We start from the raw sequence: 21,605 nt of genomic DNA on the forward strand, positions 1-21,605 counted from the left end.
CTAATTGCATTTATGAGTTTATTGTTTAATTTTCTAAAGAATCAAATAATATTTCAGTTATTTAATTTAAAAATAAATATGTATACTTTACATTATTTTCAACTTCTACGCCGTTTTATCTTCGTATTTGTTCATTAAACACGCTTGGTAGAAAATTATATCTCGAGACGTTATTCATTTATTTAAAATAAAATAAAGTAAAATAACTGTTCATTAATATATATCTAAACAAGTTCTCATTTAATGACATTTTCCTAATTATAATCAACATTTTCCTGCACCTTTAAAATTGAATTTAACGTAACTATTATCATAAATCTTCTTCGTTTATAAGAAAATGGTGGCTATCGAAAGGTGTATTACACTTCTCGCTTGGTTTATAATTTAAAAAAAAATGAATACATTCACTAAAATAAATTTATTTGGCTCGCTTTCAAATATAAAACTCTCGTATTGTTTGTCTTCATTGTTTACACGGTCTATTATTAAGATAATGAATGGCAAACAAAAATTGACTATTATTCACACTTTAAATTATAGACATTAAACAATGAAGATAATGTAAAATTTAAATTAAATTAATGTTTTTAACTCGTAAAATTTCAGGCAATTAAAATAAATAATTTATTAAAAATTAAATTATTTTCTTCGTTTTTTACCGTGCAATAAATGGCAATAACTTTTGGCCGTGTCTTAAAAAATGTACGGCACGATTAAACTTATTAAAATTCGAATTTATTTAAAGTAATAATCCAGCAACCAGTTGCTTAACTTTCCCGGCAACATTTGATGGCGCCATCTGTTAAGGATGGGTTTTATAAAGAAAAAAAAATGTAAATGCTAATAACCAGTAAAATCTTCATTACGTTCGACCCTCCTCGAGATACACATGACCCGCTTTATCTCTCCACCCCGTCAATCTTTTATCACCAAAATTTAATCGCATTGATCTCCCTAATATACAAACCTCCCTGCTTAATTTCAGACATTTTCGACATAAAGTACAGGAGTTATTAAACTTCAAAAAGGGTGAACAAAATCGTGCCCCCTACACACACTAGCATCCACACATACAGAAAAACCCTCATTTTTTTCATTTCTCGACGTTTCAAGGTCTTCTGATTCCAAAAATGTAAAAACCTTTGGAGGGATCTTATATATCTTTCCCTGTTTTATATATAACAGCCAGGAAAGTAAAATCTAATAATAATAATAATTACAATTATTTCTCAGGGATATAATATTCTAAAATGTAAATTTTTATTGTTTTTTAGCAGCCTAACAGATTGTTAAGAAGGGGATTTAATTTCGTATAACCTTGAAAGATTGTTCTGAGAAAATAATATGCTTCAATACACTATTTTCTTAGTCATGTGATTTTTTTAAATATATTTTGAACTGTATAAAAGACGTCAAAATTTCAATGCGGCTTCATCGTTTCACGGTACAAGAATTGTAAATTTTCCATGCCGAACGGGAAGATGTTGTGGCTTCTTGTTTCCTGCTTCTTGTTCGTTGCTGTTACGGGTGATGCACTTACCGAAAAACTTCATAAAGCATATTGCAGTGAGTATCTTTAAATAAAATTTTCATTTCCTCTACGTTTCTTTAACTCTTTGTCATTTCTTCTAGGCCACGAAAATATCGAGCAACTGATGGATTGCATCAAGGAAGAAATTGAAGAAGAGGTAATGTATATCATACAGCAATATCATTTTATACTGAACTATTAATAATTAATCTGTTACGCAGCTTTTAGAAGAGGATCGTAAATGCCTCGAGAGTATCAATGATCAGCTCCATGTCGACGATTCCGTCGGAAGAAGGGATTTCTTCTGTTCCGTGGCTTCGGATGAGGTGAATATTCTCCTCGAATTTTTAAATAATACTGTATTAGCAGTTAAAGATGTAACGAGTTAAGGCAATTTTATAATTAATATCTTTTAAATGGTTTAACACGTTGTTTTTGTGAATTGTAATGACACGTGTTCTCTACAATTAACTTATATAGTTTATTAGAGCATTTAATACCGCACAAAATTTATAAATTACTGTTTAAAATTAAAGATTTTATATAATTTTATTACATTATTAGCGTTTTATTATGTCTTGTGCATTCTAGTTGCATCAATCTTTTATAATAGTAGGTTTTTAATAGAAATATATATATATATATATATATATCGATCTCTTCCTATGCAATTTATTAAAAATATTTTATAATTTAACTTGATTTTATATGAAAATAATTGAATAAAATGCTCTAACATTGATAAATTTTGCATGTTTAGGAAGTAGAAAGTTATAAAAGATGTTTGCATGCGGCAGTTGAAGATCCTGTTATCAAACTGAAATATATTCAGAAATTACAAGTAAGTTTTCATTGTTTTATTTCTGTTAATTTATGATTTTATTTGAAATTTTATGCTCATTTATTTATAAATTATTTTATAGAGATGTGCAGAAAAAACCAATTGAAATTTAATTAGCCTAAATGGAAATTGGTATGTTATATTATGTAAACTATAAATAGTTTTAATATAAAAAATTAATTTTAAAACTTTGTTTACTTTACATTTTATACTCGTTGAAATAAAGATATTTTGAGCAATTTATTTACTATTTTATTTTAATTTTATACCATTTATTTACAGTTAGATTCGGCAGATGGCGCAATGAAATTTTAATGGATTTTTATTCTGTTTAATTGAATAATTTTTTTATTTTTTTAAAAAAATTTGTGTAAAATTTTCGAACTTAACTGTTGTAATCTAGAAAAAATAAAGAAAAGTTTCAATTTTTGCAAAAGTATTTTGATTTATTTACATTGTTTCTTAATACATTGACAAAGTTTACGTATTACGAGACTTAAATATGGCTCTTGGTGACGTTATCGCCTTACGTTAATAAAGCATAATTACGTCAGTTTACAAATTATTTACGTAACCAATCAATTAACGTTGTTTGAATTTATTTAGTTGCCAATTGGCTATTATTTAGATTTGAATTTATCTAATCTGTGATTGGTTGTAATTCAAATATTTGAATTCATGTTGTAAGTTATAGTGTAAATAGTCAGAGATGAATAATTTTATGCAAGTATATTACGTTTTTAAAAATAAGTATTTTAACTAGCGTATACCCTGTGGCAACAGCAAGTTATTTTATTAAATTAAATAAAAGAAAAGAAAAAAGAAAAAAAACAAAGAAAAGGAAAGATACATCAACCGTTTCTTGTATAGTATCATCTTGATGATTATACAACATTTTTCAAATCAATAAACCCATTAAAAATAAGAAATATGTCGTATAATAATACACTGGATAAAGTCGCGTACTCAAGGACTTCCGTGCACAACATAATGGCGATTGTTAAGAATAAAAATGAAAAGAAAAATATATTAAAACAATGAAGATTCGACCTTGGAATTGCATTTTTGCAACATCAAAACATACCTCTCAGCCTTATTAAAGGGAGAGAAGAAACACGTCTAGATAATAACCATGAATAAAGGAGGAGTGATCGCCTTTGTGTTTTGCTTGATGCTGGTGGTTGTCATTGGTAGTAGCGAAGAAGATAAAGAAAAGTATCCGAAAGGCAGATATTGCGGTAAGTTGGCATATTTAAATGCAAGTATTTCTACAATTTTTCTTGAAAAATGAATTACTTTGCGATTATTTTGTTGTTTCAGCGCACAAAAATTCAGCAGCGGTACGCAAATGCGTACGTGATCACGGATTTTCGATTGTGAGAATACTTAATATAGATTTTTAATTTTTATTCTTTAGATTTTAAATATAATTTTAAATATTTATCTGTAAGGTAGGAGAAATAGCTGGGAAATGTGCTAAACAAGTAGTGCCCGATCTGGATTTGGAAGATGGACAAACTAGAAGAGATTACTTCTGCGAAGAAGCTGAGGATGAGGTAAGTAATTTAAACTTCGCATTAATTTTTATTCTAGACTAACATTCAAAATATAAAGTTTAATGTACTGTACAGTTTACATGTTTATCTAAAGAAAAACGTGCCTGATCAATGATGGAATTGAAACAAAGTTCTCTTTCTTTGAGGCAAAATACATTATAAGTTATAGCTACTGCTTTTATAGTATATTAAGCTTTATATATTGGATTTAATTATTTAAAAATGATTTTAATCCTTATAAACATTCTTTAACATGATTTAATTTAACACATTTTTCATAATTACTTTCAGGTAAGAAAGAGTTACAAAAGTTGCTTCCGTGAAAAACTGTCAGAATTGGATAACATCGAAGAATTAAGAGACGTCTTCCGAGTAAGTATTAAAAGATTATAATTTATTATAACACTTTTAAACATTAAAAAACTAAATTTTTGTTTATTTTCTTTACAGGAGTGCATAAAAGTCGAATAAGTAATTTCTAAATTTATTAATTACTTATTCTACGATTACCGCTAATTTCTATTTGCAGTCTTCCAATGATAATGTAACCCGAGAAACTTGAAACATTTCATTATTTCTAATGCATTTCGCGAAACAATTGCTGCGCTGACATTTACAAGCGACGAAGAAAATCTATTTTTCGTTTTAAACATTTTTGTAATAATAAATTTTTAAATATTCTCGGTTAAATAACATGTTACGATTTAATTTTCTTTAAAAAATCATTATTGTGTAACATAATTAGTTTTAAAAAAGCCTCATAAAACTTTAATTCTCTTACTAAAATGCTTATGACATGTTTATTTCACTTATAATCGAGATGTAACGTTAGAAAAAATAAAGTAATTTGCATTAAATTTTTGAATAAGCTTTAATATAATTTATAATTTTATATTAGTTTAGTTATATTCACTTTTTTCCCTACTTTTCTAAACCTTCGAGAACGTATTATTAAATTCTATTTTTCTTCCCTCTCTTTCCTCTTTCAATATATATTATTCACAACTTTCTCTATTTGTGACAAAGAAAATTTATTAAATATATATGTAAATATTACTTTGATAATAACAATAACAGATGAAATTTATTAATATTTGATGTACAGTCGAACCTCCAATAGCGGCCACCTCCCTACAACGGTTATCTCTAAATAGCGGCCATTCTTTCGGGAATTTTTTAAAAACAAAAATGCATACAAAATAACCTGTAAACGACGGCCATTTGTTAAATTCCCGTCAGTGGTCGTTGTTCGGAGGTTTGACTGTATTTAAGAATTAAGACTTGAAATTAATATTTTAAACTACGTGTTTTAATTATTTTATTGAGAAATATGTAAAATATTTTTAGATATATTACAAAAACTTCTTAAAAACTTTCTACTTAAAACATTTTTTAATATTTTTTAAAATATAATTAAAGATAAGAGCCGTCTGTATCTTTATAATGCAGCTGTCTATCTTAATGTTTACTCATAAATCGATAATTAAAGAAATATTATTTAGAAAATTCACAGTAATCAAATTTTTCTTTATGTTATATAAACATTAATCCCATTAATTTAATTAGATTTTCTCCTTCAACGATTTACACAATTTGATTTTATAAATTTCTTTTAAAAATTCTTAGGTGGAAAGAAATTTTTAACAATTTTAATTAGGTTAATTAATAAAAGATAAATTCTTTAGACAATAATTATATACCCGAGTCATTGGAAGCGACAGGTTCCTAGTTTCAGTCCGTGGTATACGACTGGCGCGTACCGTCACTTCAATTGTAAAACATACGCGACGCGACTGTTCGCGTCGAGTCGCGTGCTTCGCAAACGAAGTAACAATGCATTTTAGTCTAATATGAGAAATGAAGGGAAGTTTCTCGCTTTAAATATTTCCCTCGCTACTTAATATTAATCCGGTAAATTGAATAAAGATCCAAATTTTATCATCAAGTTTGTTAAGCGTCTTATACCGGGCGCATTATTCTGCTTAATTAATATCGAAACTACTTATGTAAAAGTAGATTAATCCCCTGGATTATTGAGCAATTTAAAATAACTTTTAGAAAATTTCATTAAAATTGAAACGAGTGAATCGAATATAAATTCAAAATATATACTTTAATATTCCAACAACAAAGTTGTTTATCGTTATAATTTAAAATTACAGTGTTTAATGATCGGAATAATAATTATCTTGGTCCTCTTCATTTTAAAATATAACCAATCTTATCCAAAGCGAGAGAAGAAAGAATAAATGATGCAGTTTCATGTCCCACGTGTGAACATTGAACACGAAAATGCACTATTCTGCCCTTTTTTATGCTTTCTTTCTCTATACATATGTGTGCATACGGTAAACCTTGCTGCAACTATTCAATAAATCCTGCTAAAAATAGTCTTTTCTTGCTGTAAATTGTATAAATCTAATATATTTTCCTTCCTATTTCAGGCAAAATTACATTATAAATTATGCAAAACATATAACAATATATTTTTACCAAATCCTGTTTATATTCTTTTCGTATGCACATTTATGTAAATATTTCTTATAAAATGAATTTTTATAACACGTTTCACTTACGCGTCTCCGAGAGGCCCTATAGAGCTGTGAGGAGTAAAGAGATGTCCTATATATCTATATGGAAACAAAATCTAGGCATAAAATATATGGATCTCTGAGAGTCTCTTTATAGGTTTCGTGAGGTTAAGAGGTCTTACTAGACTCTCATCAGTTATGATATGTCCTTTATATATATAATAATAATTTGTAACAAATATTTTAAGGCGTCATAAAGGTAGAGGCCCTACAGGTCACTTACATGGAAGTAAATCTTTCCTCTTACGTATTTAATCTGCATAATTTATTCATACTTTCTTTAAAATGATTAATAATATTAAATTTATCACTTTTTCGATTTTATATTTATAATAATTAGATATTTATATTTTAAAGTATTAAAACCGCATTAAAAATATTTTGTAAAGACGAATCAATAAAGCTTTCTTTTCGTTTTTGCTTCATAAATTTTATTATTTTCTGTTTTTAATTTAAATTTTTAGAAAAATATTTATGAAAAATTTATTTTATTTATTTTTTAATTAAATTATAAAATTGTTTATAATTTAATAAAGATATTTTGCATTATATATTTATGTAAGCGATTCTTAAAACACAATTTTAACGATGAATTAAATTAATTATTTTAAAATAAAATAGATTTAGTTTAAAAAAAATCTTTAATTATTTTAAATTATTAACTATTTAAATAAAAATAAAATAATTCGTAACATTCAATTCCAATTATTGAGTGCTTATTGAATTATCATAAAATTCACTAAAGTAAAAGAAATTTTATTTTAAAATATATTTTAAAACGTTTATTATTAATTTATCTTATAAATAATTGCTTTAAGCGTAGTTTATATTAATATACTTAAATGTTTAGTTAAACTTTATTGATGTGAATTCATTATATTTAAATGTCAATTACATCAAAAATTTTTGATGTAATTGTTAAGTTCAAAACCTCTTATTAATGTTAAATATTTCATGAATTCTTCTCTCATCATAAATTACTGTTGTTCTAGAAGTTAAGCGGTCAAAAATTATATAAAACTTTCTTTTTTTAACGTTCCATCTGTCTTTTCCATGAGAAGAAAGCATCTGCAAATTCATTCAATCTCTATGAAAATTCATCCAAAAAATACTAAAAATTGTTTTTACATTAATAATACTCTTGTTTAATTCATATAATTAGTAGAAATGCCTGTTGAAATCTTAATTTTCTGTTCAGCTATTAACACGAAAATATCATTAACAGTAAAGTATTTTCTCTCTTCCAGTTATAAAAAAATGGCAAATTGATGTAAACGTTTTCTTACAAATAATGCAGTAAAGCAACAAAAATAATATAATTTATATATGTGTATATAGTTAATTAATTTTATATATGTGTATATACTTGACTAAATAAAAGTAAAATACAGACAAACGAAGTATTTAAACAGTCATTAAAAGATAGAAGTTCTAATATGTTGTGCTCCTTGGAGAAATCCCGCATCACTTCCTTTAGGGAAAACTAGGAGACGAGAAAATTAGTAATTTGCTGCAAAACACGACAGTATAAATTCGTTTTAATAAAGTTTAAATCGTAAAAAATAAATTAAATAAAAGCAATTATTTTATTCCTTAATAACTATTTTACAAATACATTTAACTACTTCCTTCTTGAACGTGTATTGTTTTTAAATTAAAGAAAAAATATTGTGCACATAGAAGAGAAATATTATTATTATTAATATTTTGAACCACTAAAAAATTATATAACTAAATGTTTAGATAGAAGAACATCACAGCTGTTGTTTAATTCTTAAAATATCATCACGATGTAAAGTATTCTCTACAATGGGGTAATGGACCAGACCAGTGACCTGTAGGATTACATCGCAATCTTTGTGATCCCACATGACGTAGTCCGGCATTACAGACCACTACGATCACTTCACCAATGTCGTAATGAAACTTAGTTGGTACTATATGTCCATTTGCTGGCTCTCCTGGAAACTCGCACGCTGGTTTACCTATACAAAGACATCCGGATAGAAAATTTTATTAATATTTAAACACTATTATATCTAAGAGAATGTTGTTAAATACTATATTATTACAAAGTTTCCGTCATATAAATAATATTTGTTTGCTCAATTTTATGTGTAATTAAATTCAGGAACTAAATTGTATATCCGTCATTAAGAAAGCGGGGTATGAATTTCGTGTTGGCAACTAAATTGTGCAGAGAACGAATTAAACATTAAAATCGCATTATATAGTGCTTTATATGTTTATGTTAATATAATAATTAAGTTGGTAATTAAATTAGTACTTATTATTCAGTAATTCTGAAAAAAGTCCTAATTTTTTGCCTGAAGTTCATTCGTACAAGAATTATTTGGCATTATTCTAAAATATTCTAAATTTGTGTGTAAGATGTAAAAATCTTATGTTTTTGAAAGTAAATTTCAACAGAATTATATATTTTAAGTCTAAATGCTAAAAAATATTCCATTCTTTACAGGAAAGAAGAAAAACAAGCAAAAAGAAAAAAGTAGGAGAGAGAAGACGAATTGCTGTGAACGAAAACTATCCAATCGACATTTGAGTATTTTTATTGCTGATAGTAAACAAGAAAACAGAAAAATGTTTTGCTATACTCCACATGTTTACGTGACTGAGGCCTTTCCATCATAGAAATGTGATAAAGTGATAAGAGTCTTTCAAAAATAATATTCTACTGTATAACTCTAGATGATATTCTGTTATCTATAACTATCACATTGTATATATCATACTGATACCTCTATAATTTGAAACATTAACACGATTTTACATTCTCCATCATTATACTAATTAATGGTTTTCTCTTGCGGGTTAGATTACTAACGATGCTCTCTGTATTAATCTAATTATTCATTACTTATCTCGATCTGTGCAAAGCTTAAATTATTAATCTCTTCAGGAAATCGAGTATGATAAACTCCGAGTGTATTTTGATAACAGTTGGAAAAGTGGCCTGATTAAACCCTTTCCCTGATCGTGGCAAAAGTTTCTATATATCATCATTAATTAATAAAGTTTGCTAATGATTTAAAAATTCGTTCGGAGATCCTCATCTTCAATATGGTTACGTGATTGGCCATACTCGCTTTTACTATGCAAATATGATTTGTATGGCTTTAAAAACTTGTTTAAACTTTATTACTTTGTTAGTTTAAATTCAAATCTACGTCTGGCAGATTTTTTTACATAATAAAAGCATCTGGAGCCCGTTCTTATGACGAGGAGAAGGTGTGTTTTATCCCCTTTGCCTTCTCACTTATGTAAAATTTTAGAGCTGATTATGGCATATATGCATGCAGACTTCATCTGGTTATGTTTGACTTCAGACAAAACGATCTGTCTACTTTACTTTCTCTCCCATCTTTCCTTTTTCCCCTTTCCTCGCGTGTATAAAGAAGTTAAAACTATAATATTTACATATTGGGGATTGCTGCGTCCACTCTCCGTGATCGTCGCAAACTGATATAGACTCTCCCACAATAACTGTATCCGGCATTGCAGGTATATTGTATAAAATCTCCGGTAAGATAACGCCCATTATCTAGAACACGTCCATTAGCGGGAGGAAGAGGAGGGTTGCATTGTATGGCTAGAATCATTTAAATATCATTAAACAAATTACAAATTACCGTAGAATTTAATTATTTTAAGCCTCTCACCCTCGCAATCAGGGTAGATGTCCGACCAGCTCTGGTTTTTTAAGCAAGTTATGGAAGGAGATCCTAAAAGACGATATCCCGTTGGGCACGAGAAGTACACCTTAGAGCCATAAGTTCGGTTTGGAGAATTAATTTTTAGATGCTGATCTTCCGGTTCGATTGGAGGGCATTGGATAACTGAAGATATAAAAGACTATCTTAAGAGGACGAACTTCTTGTATTGCTCTCCCGCATCACTTACCTTCGCAATGAGGAAGATCGGCCGACCATTGACCTGATGCTGTACATGTTATCATATCGGGTCCTATCAGGTTGTAACCTTCCATACAAGAAAATTTAGCTTGACTGTGCATCTTATTACCTTCTACGGACATGACTCTGTTCCTGTCCACCATTTCAAAAGGAGGGCACTGAACACCTGCAAGACGAAAGTGAAATATTAGTAGCAAATATACAAAAGCGATGCACGAATATAATTAAAATTCTACTGCAGATTTCGTAATTTACACGTCTTATCTACATTAAATTAAATCGCAGTTGGCAGTCACCATCTGGCGTTTGCGGAGGGAAACTTACAAGAGAAATAAGGTTAGTAGACATGGAAGAATAGAAAAAAAATTTAATAAAATTTACATACCGGAAATTTAGATAAAAATAACAAAAAACTAAGACAGTTTTATTACTTTTTTGAATTTTTTCACCTCTTAGAAGTGTTAAATATTTTTCTAAACTTCATAGGAGCTTATTAATTTTAATAACAGAGAAGAGAGGAAGTGATTTCGTTTGTTAAACCGAAGATAGATGAACTTTTTACAGATCAGTAAACGTAGATAAAGCTCTTGTTTTCTCTGTAGTCGTGCGAACTCAATAGAAATCACCTAATATATATCCCAATTTGCAATCGATCGTTAAGATATCTGCCACTTTCAATCAATTACACTTCAATAAACTGATGCAGGTTGATACGGGACGGATCCTCCTACTTTATCCAAAAAAAAAAAAAAAAAATACATTAAAAGGGAGAAGTAAATCTAATCTCCTATTATACGCACGATCCTATGACGCATCAGTAAAGAAAATCCCCAAAATATTGAGTGAGTCATAGGCAATTCGTCTGACCTTCTAAACGGCAGTTGGGCTAGATATAAAAAAAGGAGATTCAAGTAAAGTTTTCCACAATTTACATAAATAATATCTTACTTTTAACTGCTATTTTTACTTCGTTATTTAGACCTCTGGGTGTGGTGCAAGTGTAGACTCCAGTGTCGTGTTCCATTGCGTAATATATCGACAAACGATACTTCCAGCTTCTCTCTTCAACGTTAATTCCCCATCCGCAAGGATACTGTCTATAAAAGAGATTAAAACTTATGACAAACAAAATAAATTCTAAGCAATCATCAAAGCATTGAAGTTGTCCCATCCGGAGAAATCTGAAGGAGAAGAACCATTAGTCAGTCTTTAATAGGAGGCATGATGAAGGAGGAGGTTCTGACCTATTGATCAACAGCAATCTCCAAAGTAATCACTTCATCCACAAGAGTAACTCGAATCTTGTTCCTTCTCAGTTTTCCATTAAGCTAACCGATTCGAAAATACACCGACTATACAACCGCAGAAAAAATATAACAAAAGAAAAAACTTATAGAAACTGTCAAATTCGTGCTTTTTTAAGCAATTTCACTTAGGTTTAAATTTAAAAACATCGTCTAGTTTAATAAATTGAATAATTTAAAACGAATTTCCTCTATTTTTAAGGGAAAAAATCTGTTTTCTTCTTAAGTTCTCTTCGACGATCCTATAGTTTTTTAGATAGAAAGCGATTGATTTTTTGACATTTTTACAATTTTAAACACCTTATCTCACCTTTTAGTCGGTGTCCAAGTCCATTCGGGATTTCCGTGTTGTCTCTGGAAGAGGCAATCGAAGTGAACGATGCTTCCAGGTAATATGACCACCACTCCAGATTCTGTGATTCCAGCATCTCCGGATACTACGTTATATACTATTGTCGGGGGTGCTTGTACTGTAAATAAAATACGAAGATTAAAAAAATCGATATATTACATTTAAAAGACCAAAATTTAATATATTAAAAGCACAAAAAATAATAACAAAAAAATATATATTCGCCAAGTGAATACAAATGAAATTTTACAGATTCACTGATTTCTCTTTCTCTTTTTATTCTATTTGTTATTATGAAAATGTAGAAATTCGATATTTTATTCGAATATTTTTTATATATATTTTACATTAAAAAAGTGTTTAAAAGTTGATTGAGTAGATTTCTATACATTTTTTAAAAGTAATAAACGAAATAAGTTAGTAATTTTAAGTGCGAAAATCAACATTTAAATTCGTTTTTCGTTCAACAAATACAAATATTTGTACTTTAAATTGTTTTTTAAAGGTTAGAAAATGTATTTTCCTGTTACGCATTCCCTCCAAAAAGTAAAATTTGTGCTTCTCGAGAAAGAAATTCGGCGACTTTATCTTTAGTAGAAAGAAAAAAAACAAGCAAAATTCGAGTGGAGTAAAGGATATTACGATCTGTGGCCAACTGTAAAGTGTTTACAAAGGTGTATCGAATATTTTAGCTTTTTTCTTATAGAAGAAAGAAAAACCTTGCGCCTTGGGAAACAAGATATGAGTGTCGATGCACTAAAACGCAATCAACTCGGACTTGTCATGTGTCAGCTTGAAGAAGGCGATCTTAGCCTAGCACGTAACAAAAGCAAGAATCGCCTTCTGCATTAAACGTGACTTGTTGTGACAAAACTGAAAGAGAAAGGGGCCGACATGGATGACTAGAATAACGATACTATATTCTTCTTCTGTCCACTCTGGCAACGAATTTTGTACTATCCATTAGAAGCTAAACATTATTCGACTGGATCAATTGCCCTCCAGTAAATACCGACTCAATTGTAAACAGTAAAGAATCGAAAAACTTACATCTTTCTAGGCGCACATCCAGCAAAATTAAATGCTTTTCAATTCTTCTAAAGTTTAATATAAAGTGTAAAATAACTTAAAGTAATTATTTAACTGTCTAAATTTACTTCTTAATATAAGAAAACGCTTTAATTTTTATTTAATAACGTATAAAAATGATCAATTTTTACAACTTATATATATATATGTTGTAATATATGTAATATATGTAATATATGTGTATGTAATAATATATATATACAGTATATATTTTCTAAATTATTTTATTCTTTATTATTATTTAATTATTTAATTTTTAATCATATTTTTAAATTTATTTAATTTAAAATATATGCTCTCCATTTCAAATAAGTAACGTCTTGTCCCTGTATATCATACTTTTCCTCTTAGCAATCGAATCGTGCCGGTGATCTATCTAACTTCTTTTTCGAGATTAAGGAAAGACAGTGGAAATTTATAGGTCTACAATTTTTTTAAATTGCATTCCAATAAATTAATATACACAAAAGCAATCCAATTAAATCTCCTTAAAAAATAAATTTAACCTCTGATTGAATACATTTATTTCTAATTTTCGTATCAGAAAATAAAGACTATGTATTGACTGAAGAATTTTTTTAAAAATATTTATTTTTAAATAGAAAAACGTAAAGATCTTTAAATAGAGAGAAACGTAGAGTAGATTTTTTCTTCTTTTTCCTTTCGAAAACATTAAATTCCGACATATGTTTAGGATGTTTGACTGTATCGAAGATAATAGAAGCATGGATAAATCGACTTGTAATCAAAAATAGAAAACTGGAGACGATAGAAGCTGGCTTAAAACAAAAAGGAAAACTTTAAAAAATCGAATATTTTGTAAGAAAATAAAGAAACATATATATATATATAAATTCTGTAGAATGTTTCTAAATACAGTTATCATTGTGGACAAATTACAGTAACTATAGATTTCATAAGTCTCTCTTTTTTAAATTGCCAAACTAGCGATATTGAAAAGGGATGTAATGTCTAACATTAAATAGAAGAACGATGCTGGTTTGTCTATCAGTAAAGCTAGAAACTTTGATGTTAAATAGTAAACATCATTGAAAAATTTAAGTAGTTTACTTGAAAAATTTCTCTGAATGGTCGTCGACACGCAATGGGGCATAGCGGCACTCCATAAGCCATTTCTACAAGTTATCGAGGAATTACCGACAAATTTGTACATTCCTACTTCCACACAACGTAACTCGAGTGTACTGCCGTGAGGCAATGCTATATCTCGATCGTTGGAGGCTAATGTCTTGCGTTGGTAGGATATGACGACTTCTGGATCGCTGGGCTTCAAAATACATTGCTTCAGCATGGGTTGAAACCTTCCTCCCTCTGAAATAACACAATTAAAATGTTTAAGTTTATTAATTATCTTTTAATGTGTTAAAAATTAATAAACATCATTAAAAACGGACGATCTTTATCTAATTATACATTCGTGATGTAAATCAATTAAATCCTATGTGTAAAGATCGAGTTTTATATAGTTTACTTAACTGGATGTTTATCAATATTTATTCGAATATAATTTACATAATTTAACTCGATATATGTTTCATTTATAATTAATTATACTAATATTAACGTGTAGTGTATATACGTAATCATATAGAGCTTTATATGATGATTTATTAATAATGCGTGTGTGATATGATGATTACAGTATAGCGAATAATACATTTTATAAGCAATTTTTGAAATGAAACAAATTTTCCAAGGAATTTTCGTTTATTTAGAGATTCTAATAATGGAAAGGGATTCTTGCAGCAACCTAAAAAAGCCCAAAAGAAGGAGAAAGCGTATCCCAAACTGGTTGGTTTCGGTAGATACTTCCTTTCTTGAATGTAAAGAAAAAACTTTCAATGAAATTTTTTCTTCATTTGATTTCATTCAGAAAGTATTCCTAATGCTCAATTTCTCCTATTTCATTTTACATCCTGGGTCAAGAAAACTGTTTTGACATCTCCGTAATTTATTATTTTTATCAATTTAACTAATTAATTTGATAAAAGATAAATTGCGGAAATCTTAAAAAAGCAATTAAGTAAATAAATAATCATAAATTAAAGAAGTTTTAATTAATAGATAATTTGTTTATATAAACAGAAGTAAGGATAATTCGACTTAATTTCATTACGATTTTTATAAACCCACCTTCGTCGATAGTGCAAAGTGGGCCAACCCAGACTCCGTTCAAACATTTTATTTTGCAAATCCTTTTCTGCTCCAACGGGCCAATAACGCCGAGAAATTGAACTTCTTGAACACTAGCAAAATCAGTTCCTCCGTTTCCGGGTATAACAGATCCGTTAATTAAAACTTCAGGAGGAGAACAACCTCCTCTGTTAATTGTATCTCTCCCTGTTAACGGATAAATATAAGAAATTATCTAACACTAAATATTTTTAACGATAAATAATGATATAAAATTTATATATATTTATATGCATATATTTTTATAAATTATTTGCTAAATTATTGGAAAGAGATAAATCATTAAATTTCCATTCTTTCTCGAATATAGACGAATTAGTAAACGTCTCTTTTAAGAAAAAAATAAAAAAATATTCTACATCATTACCGAAAAACAATTATCATGGACTTGATAGACTTGTCTTCTTTACTTTTTAATCACGATACAAAGGAAAAAACAATCAGGTATAAAAGTTATAAATAAAAAAAGAATATATTGATATAAAATACTGGAAGAGCAATAGAGTTTTCCAGTGATTGACTTATAAAGCTGCATTTCCCAACGACGATATTAATTTGACGAAAGGTCAGTGAATGCTTCTCTTATGCAACGTTCCTAAACTTCATCCAAGCGAACAATGAATAGTTCATGTTGGAATTCTATCAATTCTACAGAAATTGAGTGTTTTCCTCCTTCAAAAATACAGAAAATTGCTTTATAATCTTGCCAATATAACTTATACTGAAGTAAAAAAAATCAAATAAAATAAGAAAAGACATTCTTTCCAACGTCGAATATTTTTTTACATTAATTATACGATTTCAAATTTTTCCCTGTAAAGTTTGCTTCTCGTCAAAGTTAGTGATTTATGCAAAGAAGTGCTCTTTACAGGAAAAAGTTTCTTTTCAGTTTAAGCTTTAAAGAATTTTAAGATTTAAAAGAAAAAGGTAGAGGGAAATGTATTTATCAAATCGAACCGAAATATTGACATCTTTTAAATTAATAGTTTTGACTTTATTTGTTGGAAAAAGAAGGCAACTTCGAACAAAAATAAGCTAACTTCTGCAGTTATCTAAATGGTCAGTTTTTGACAAAAATGAGTCTTTGCGAAGGTCCACCGAAAACCATAAAATCCCAGATCTTTCCTCTTGTCCTTGTGTTCCTGTCGTCGGTTTATTGCAAGTACCTGTACGAGATTTACTTGAAACAAGCAATCGTATAGAAACGGGTCGATGATAGAAAATCAGTTCTTAGAAATACGAAAATAAAAAAAAAACTTTTTCAATTGTATTCCCAAAGAAAGAAAAAATTATTAATACTTTTACTTATCAAAAGATATTTAAAATTAATTTAAAAAATAAATGATTTTGTTTAAAAATTTCGATGTTAATTGGAAAAAAATTTTCGACTGGATAAAACTCTACTTTTCCGCCTTTTAATAAAATAATTAAATAAATAAAGTAAAAAAACAGTAGTATTAAACTTCTTAATTACACGTATAAAAGTATTATTATTCAGCAGAATTTAACGTAGAAAATGGAAGAAAAAGAAAGATAAATTTGTAATTTACGAGGAAAGTTTACAGGAAGGACGGTTCCTATCCGGTCCAAATTGGTGTTTATCACTTATATTAATAGCTAAGCCTAACAGGGGTGATGAAGATTTACGTCATAGCAAAATCGATTCTTACTTGTTGGAAGGTGATTCACGGCGAAGGCAGATGCAACGATAACAATCCAGTACATCCATCCATGGCTTAAGGACTCCAACATCGTCAGTCCGTTGCAAGAGACTCCACTTGAACCGTACCTGTCCGACAACATACTGTCTGTATAAGCGCCCCCTGACGTTGATTTTCCTTTACTGATTCAAGTTTCGGTAGAGGAAAATAACGATCGAACAGGCTCAGGTATACGTCTGTGCCACCACAATGATTTATTCATTTTTAAGAATTCAAACGGGAGAATAAAAGTTGCCGAAGAGAAAATGACTACGGCGAATTGTATTTATTAAAATTTAAAAAAAGGGTATACCAGTTCTCTTTGGAAAAATCTACGTGCGGAATTACATTGAAAGAGACGAGTTTCTAATGAGTTGCATTGAAAAATTGAAGATTTTTCCCACTTTTTCTTTATAAAATATAAAAGAACGGTGAGAAAAGTCGAGATGGATCTATAAGTCAAAAAAGAAGAAATATATAGGATACTGGAAATCAAAGAAAATTATCTAATAAATCATAAAAAAGAACACACATCCCCGAAAAGAAAAGCATTAAAGTAATGTTGAACTTTAAAGTTATAGAACTTAAAAATGAAATAATAAAATTAATAGAGAAGAAATTAAACGTTTTCATATAGAAAATACAAATCCTATTTTATAAATATTTAATCGAAAAATTATAAGTTCGAAAAATTAATTACAATAAAAATAAGTTTAAATACGTATAAATATTATAAGAATTAATGAGTCGACTTACTGCGCTTAGAAATAGAGATAAAATAATTTTATAAAATATATTTTTAGATAGACACAAGATATTTTATGTTTTAATTTAAAATTTTTAAAGTAGAAAATTATTATTAAATAATAAAAATCTTGGATCAAAATAGATAAAATGCGAGCGATAAGAGTAAAAAAGAAACAGAGATAGTGATTAAGAATATAAAAATAATAAAAATTGAAGAATGCAGACGAAGATAGTCTGAAAAATAAGATTTTTCGAATAGAATATTAAATATTAACAATTCAAACCAAGAATTGTTCGGTAAAAAGATAAATACTCGGGCAGTTATAACAGAACATTCAATCAAATCCTAAGAGCTATAACAAAACATTCGAGAGTAAATTTGCCAGCCAATGATGTTTGCTCTACAGAAATAATGATTTTTAAACTTAAAATTCCAGAGTTAAAGTAAATAATTAGCTATCGAAAGAAATAAAAAGTAATAATAACGAGCAAATATTTATTGTGACATGGTCACAATGCCGGGCTACAAATTTTTAATCATATTTTTAATTAATTAATTTAAAATATATGTTCTCTACCTCAAATCAGTAGTATTTTGCCCCTGTACATCATTCTTTTCTTGTTAGCAATAAAGTCATGCCGGTCAACTCCATACAGAGAATATTTTTTGAATTGAAATAACATGACTTCCGATGAAAACCGGAAGTTCGTATATAGTTAATTGAGGCCTCTTACCTATCTAATTCCGTTCTCGAGAATAAGGAATGACATTCAGCCAGACAGACGGACGACAGTGCAAATGTATAAGTTTACAATCTTTTCAAATTGCAGCTTAATAATATTAATCAGAAAATTCAAAAGGTAAACTCGAGCAACAGCAGGAAGGAAAAGATAACGTGGCTTTAAAATTAACAAAAGAGAAACTAGGATTTAAAAATAAAGACTTTTTTAAAGAAACTAAAGGAAAAACTTCAAGAATTTTAAACTTAAAATTAAAAGATGAAAATAAATATAAAAACCTTTAAGGCAAATAAATCGTACATAAAAATATTCGCACAGCTCTTTTAAAATATTTTTAAAAATAATTAATTAAAGAATTAGTATATTAAAAAAATATTTACTATATATTTTTCTTATATATAAATATATATATATATATATTATATTATATTAATAACTTTTTACAAGATCAATATTTTATAATTTTTTAAAAATTTCTTGGAATATTTTCTCTATATATTCAATAATAAAATGTATATATTAATATCAATAGACTGTATTTTCGATCATATATCGAATATGATATGTAAAATAAGATAAAATTGTATTAAAGTAAATTCGATAAAGCAAATAGAGGGATTTTTAGTTAAATCGATAAAGAAAATAATAATGTATATATATATATATATTTTTTTTTAAAGTTTAAAGTTTAAAAAGCAAAGTTTTTTAACTGTACAGTACATCTCTATGTGTTTTATATGTTACTTCGTCAACATTTCTAACTTTAAGAGTTAAAAAATAAAATAAAAAATGGTTTCCATATTTTAAAATCTTTATATATATATTTTTAAAGAATTTATCTAAACTTTATTCATTCTTATAAACTAAACAAGAATATGTATTTATATTTTTAATTTTAAATTTTTTTTAAACTTATTTTCCAGTCAGTCTTCGATTTTTGATATTTTTTAAACTTATTTCTGTACTTTAAATTTCGCTTATTTTTTAATAAAAATGTATTTTTAAACATTTTATACTATAAAAAATCATTTATTATACTTTATTCTTTATAAAATATTAAATGATAATATATTTATCCATGATAAACGTAACGGATACGCGTATATATGTGCATTTATATAAGCACGTATTTCTTTTAATTATTATTATTTTGAATTTTAAATATTAAAAATTACTTTTATAATTAAAAATAATAATTATAATTAAAATAAATGTGCGTTGTTTATCCTAAAACGTAAGTAAATTAAATATTTATCATGGATAAATGTAGAGGAATGTATGTATGCATATATACATCTCTTTCAATGATTATCATTATTATTTAAATATATAAAAATTTATTTTTACTAGAAATTGTAAAATATAAATATTACAATTTTGTAAATGTTACAATTTTCAGCATCAATAGTTTTACAACCGCATTATCTGGCCATAAACACGAAGCAAGTGATTGTTGCGGTTCTTAAAACTTTTGATAACCATAAAGAGTCGTATATGATAAAATTTTATATTTATACAAGAGAAAAGTGCATTATCTACTTAGAAATTACATTATTTTTTGTCATTTTTATTCTTTATTATATTCAAAATATATTAATTTTATATAACGTCATCCCTCTTATCACATGATTGTCAGAGGCAGGAATATGTATATATGACGCGAATAAATTGAATGTTTCGATGGTGGATAAAAATAAAAGAGAAAAAAGTCATTAAATTATATAAAAAAGCTCTTATTTCTCGTTCGATACTGGACAAAGGAAGAAAAAATATATCGAAAATGTATACAGAATATAAATATATACCAGTAAATTTTTATTTATCTGAGATTTCTCTACGGAATTTATTGGTAAACAGACTTTTATCAAAGCTTAACAATATTTTTATTCAAGAAAGAATTGTTATTATTTTTTCTATATTTAAATTTTTTTAATTAAAATGCTAAAAATGATTGCTTATAGAAAACGTAATGCCATTTTTTTATTATTTTAACAGCTGTCAAATGAATTATTTCTTTCAAAAATAGATAAACGAAGTGACAAATTCTTTAAAAATGCAAATACAATAAATAAATAAATATATTTTATTAAAAATAATATAATTTTAATTAAACAAGTTGTAAAAATTCCTCGAGGTAACATAGATAAGTTGACGTTTATCACTTCCTAATGATTTTTCTCAAGGAAAAAAAAAACAATTCATTTTCTTTTATAATGCATTTTAAAATACAAATATAATAAGTATATATACATATTTTGTTTTAAAAATCAAATAAGTTATATAAATGCCATAAGGGAGGTAAGTTTATATTTATCATTACAGTAAAACCTTAATATTTGATGTTTATATATATTTTCCAAAAGTTTAAAGTTGTTAATTTTATAAAAGTTGGTAAAACTGTGTTATTTTTTAAATATTTTTCTTGTTTTTCTTCTTTTCTAAATAACTTTCAAATCGTTTATTTCATCACTTTTTACTCAGATGCCAGTTTTAAAGTGCTTTCTGTATAGAGCGAAGAAAGAGTTGTGATCGTAATGGTTTTGCTATGAGAGTTAAGATTTCTAGACCGAAGCTATTAAAGAAAATGGAACTTCGATTTTATATATAAAAAATTTATACTTAAAATAATGAAAATAAAACATTAAAACCTTTTTAAAAAATGCGCATATACCCAGACTCCGCTATATAATGTTTAAGTAATTTTTTAAAATAAATTTCCAAGTTTAAATTAGAAAAAAAAATTAATTTAGTTTACTACTTTAAAGAGAAAATTTAATTAAGTTAGATTATGTTTACTCCCGTGCTTTAAACTGTAGACATAAGAAGATAATACTTAAGTTATAATTTGATAATGTCAGATAATCAGTAGATAGAATTTTATTTCTATTTTTTTAAGTAGAAAACTAAAAAGGTTATATAAGATTACTTTTTATAATCTGATTATTTAAAATTAGTAAAATTTTTCATTGTATTACTTATCTTTAATTTGATAAATTTTGGCTAATCT

The 21,605-nt window shown here is 27.3% G+C and overlaps 3 protein-coding genes across 3 annotated transcripts; 2 read left to right on the forward strand and 1 right to left on the reverse strand.

Annotated features, from left to right (window-relative positions):
* Positions 1-1,419: 1,419 nt before the first annotated feature.
* Positions 1,420-2,808, forward strand: LOC136978128 (uncharacterized). Its single transcript, XM_067273785.1, has 6 exons — positions 1,420-1,566; positions 1,633-1,688; positions 1,753-1,857; positions 2,292-2,372; positions 2,455-2,504; positions 2,655-2,808. The coding sequence occupies exons 1-5, from the start codon at positions 1,467-1,469 to the stop codon at positions 2,476-2,478; spliced, it is 366 nt and encodes a 121-aa protein (XP_067129886.1). The 5' UTR covers positions 1,420-1,466; the 3' UTR covers positions 2,479-2,504; positions 2,655-2,808.
* A 644-nt stretch (positions 2,809-3,452) lies between these two features.
* On the forward strand, positions 3,453-4,785 carry LOC136978129 (uncharacterized). Its single transcript, XM_067273786.1, has 5 exons — positions 3,453-3,610; positions 3,693-3,748; positions 3,824-3,928; positions 4,220-4,300; positions 4,379-4,785. Exons 1-5 carry the CDS (start codon positions 3,505-3,507, stop codon positions 4,397-4,399), a joined length of 369 nt encoding a protein of 122 aa, XP_067129887.1. The 5' UTR covers positions 3,453-3,504; the 3' UTR covers positions 4,400-4,785.
* A 3,346-nt stretch (positions 4,786-8,131) lies between these two features.
* LOC136978130 (locomotion-related protein Hikaru genki-like) lies at positions 8,132-17,193 on the reverse strand. The gene is given in 10 exon segments (XM_067273787.1): positions 8,132-8,504; positions 9,958-10,024; positions 10,026-10,129; positions 10,200-10,376; positions 10,441-10,617; positions 11,400-11,548; positions 12,066-12,225; positions 14,268-14,528; positions 15,351-15,557; positions 17,081-17,193. Coding segments are annotated over 10 exon segments (1,584 nt in total). The 5' UTR covers positions 17,163-17,193; the 3' UTR covers positions 8,132-8,304.
* Positions 17,194-21,605: the final 4,412 nt, after the last annotated feature.

This window comes from Centruroides vittatus, unplaced genomic scaffold (genome assembly GCF_030686945.1).
Source record: "Centruroides vittatus isolate TY-2023 unplaced genomic scaffold, ASM3068694v2 contig_489, whole genome shotgun sequence".
Classification (NCBI taxonomy): domain Eukaryota; kingdom Metazoa; phylum Arthropoda; class Arachnida; order Scorpiones; family Buthidae; genus Centruroides; species Centruroides vittatus.

What these genes read in the sequence shown, in the direction of transcription:
- LOC136978129 (XM_067273786.1), top strand. Translation starts at nt 3,505, where the DNA reads ATGAATAAAGGAGGAGTGATCGCCTTTGTGTTTTGCTTGATGCTGGTG. An exon ending in TCCGAAAGGCAGATATTGCG is followed by an intron (nt 3,611 to 3,692) that starts GTAAGTTGGCAT and finishes TTGTTGTTTCAG; the next exon opens with CGCACAAAAATTCAGCAGCG. An exon ending in GCGAAGAAGCTGAGGATGAG is followed by an intron (nt 3,929 to 4,219) that starts GTAAGTAATTTA and finishes AATTACTTTCAG; the next exon opens with GTAAGAAAGAGTTACAAAAG.
- LOC136978128 (XM_067273785.1), top strand. Translation starts at nt 1,467, where the DNA reads ATGCCGAACGGGAAGATGTTGTGGCTTCTTGTTTCCTGCTTCTTGTTC. An exon ending in GTTCCGTGGCTTCGGATGAG is followed by an intron (nt 1,858 to 2,291) that starts GTGAATATTCTC and finishes TTGCATGTTTAG; the next exon opens with GAAGTAGAAAGTTATAAAAG. An exon ending in AATATATTCAGAAATTACAA is followed by an intron (nt 2,373 to 2,454) that starts GTAAGTTTTCAT and finishes ATTATTTTATAG; the next exon opens with AGATGTGCAGAAAAAACCAA.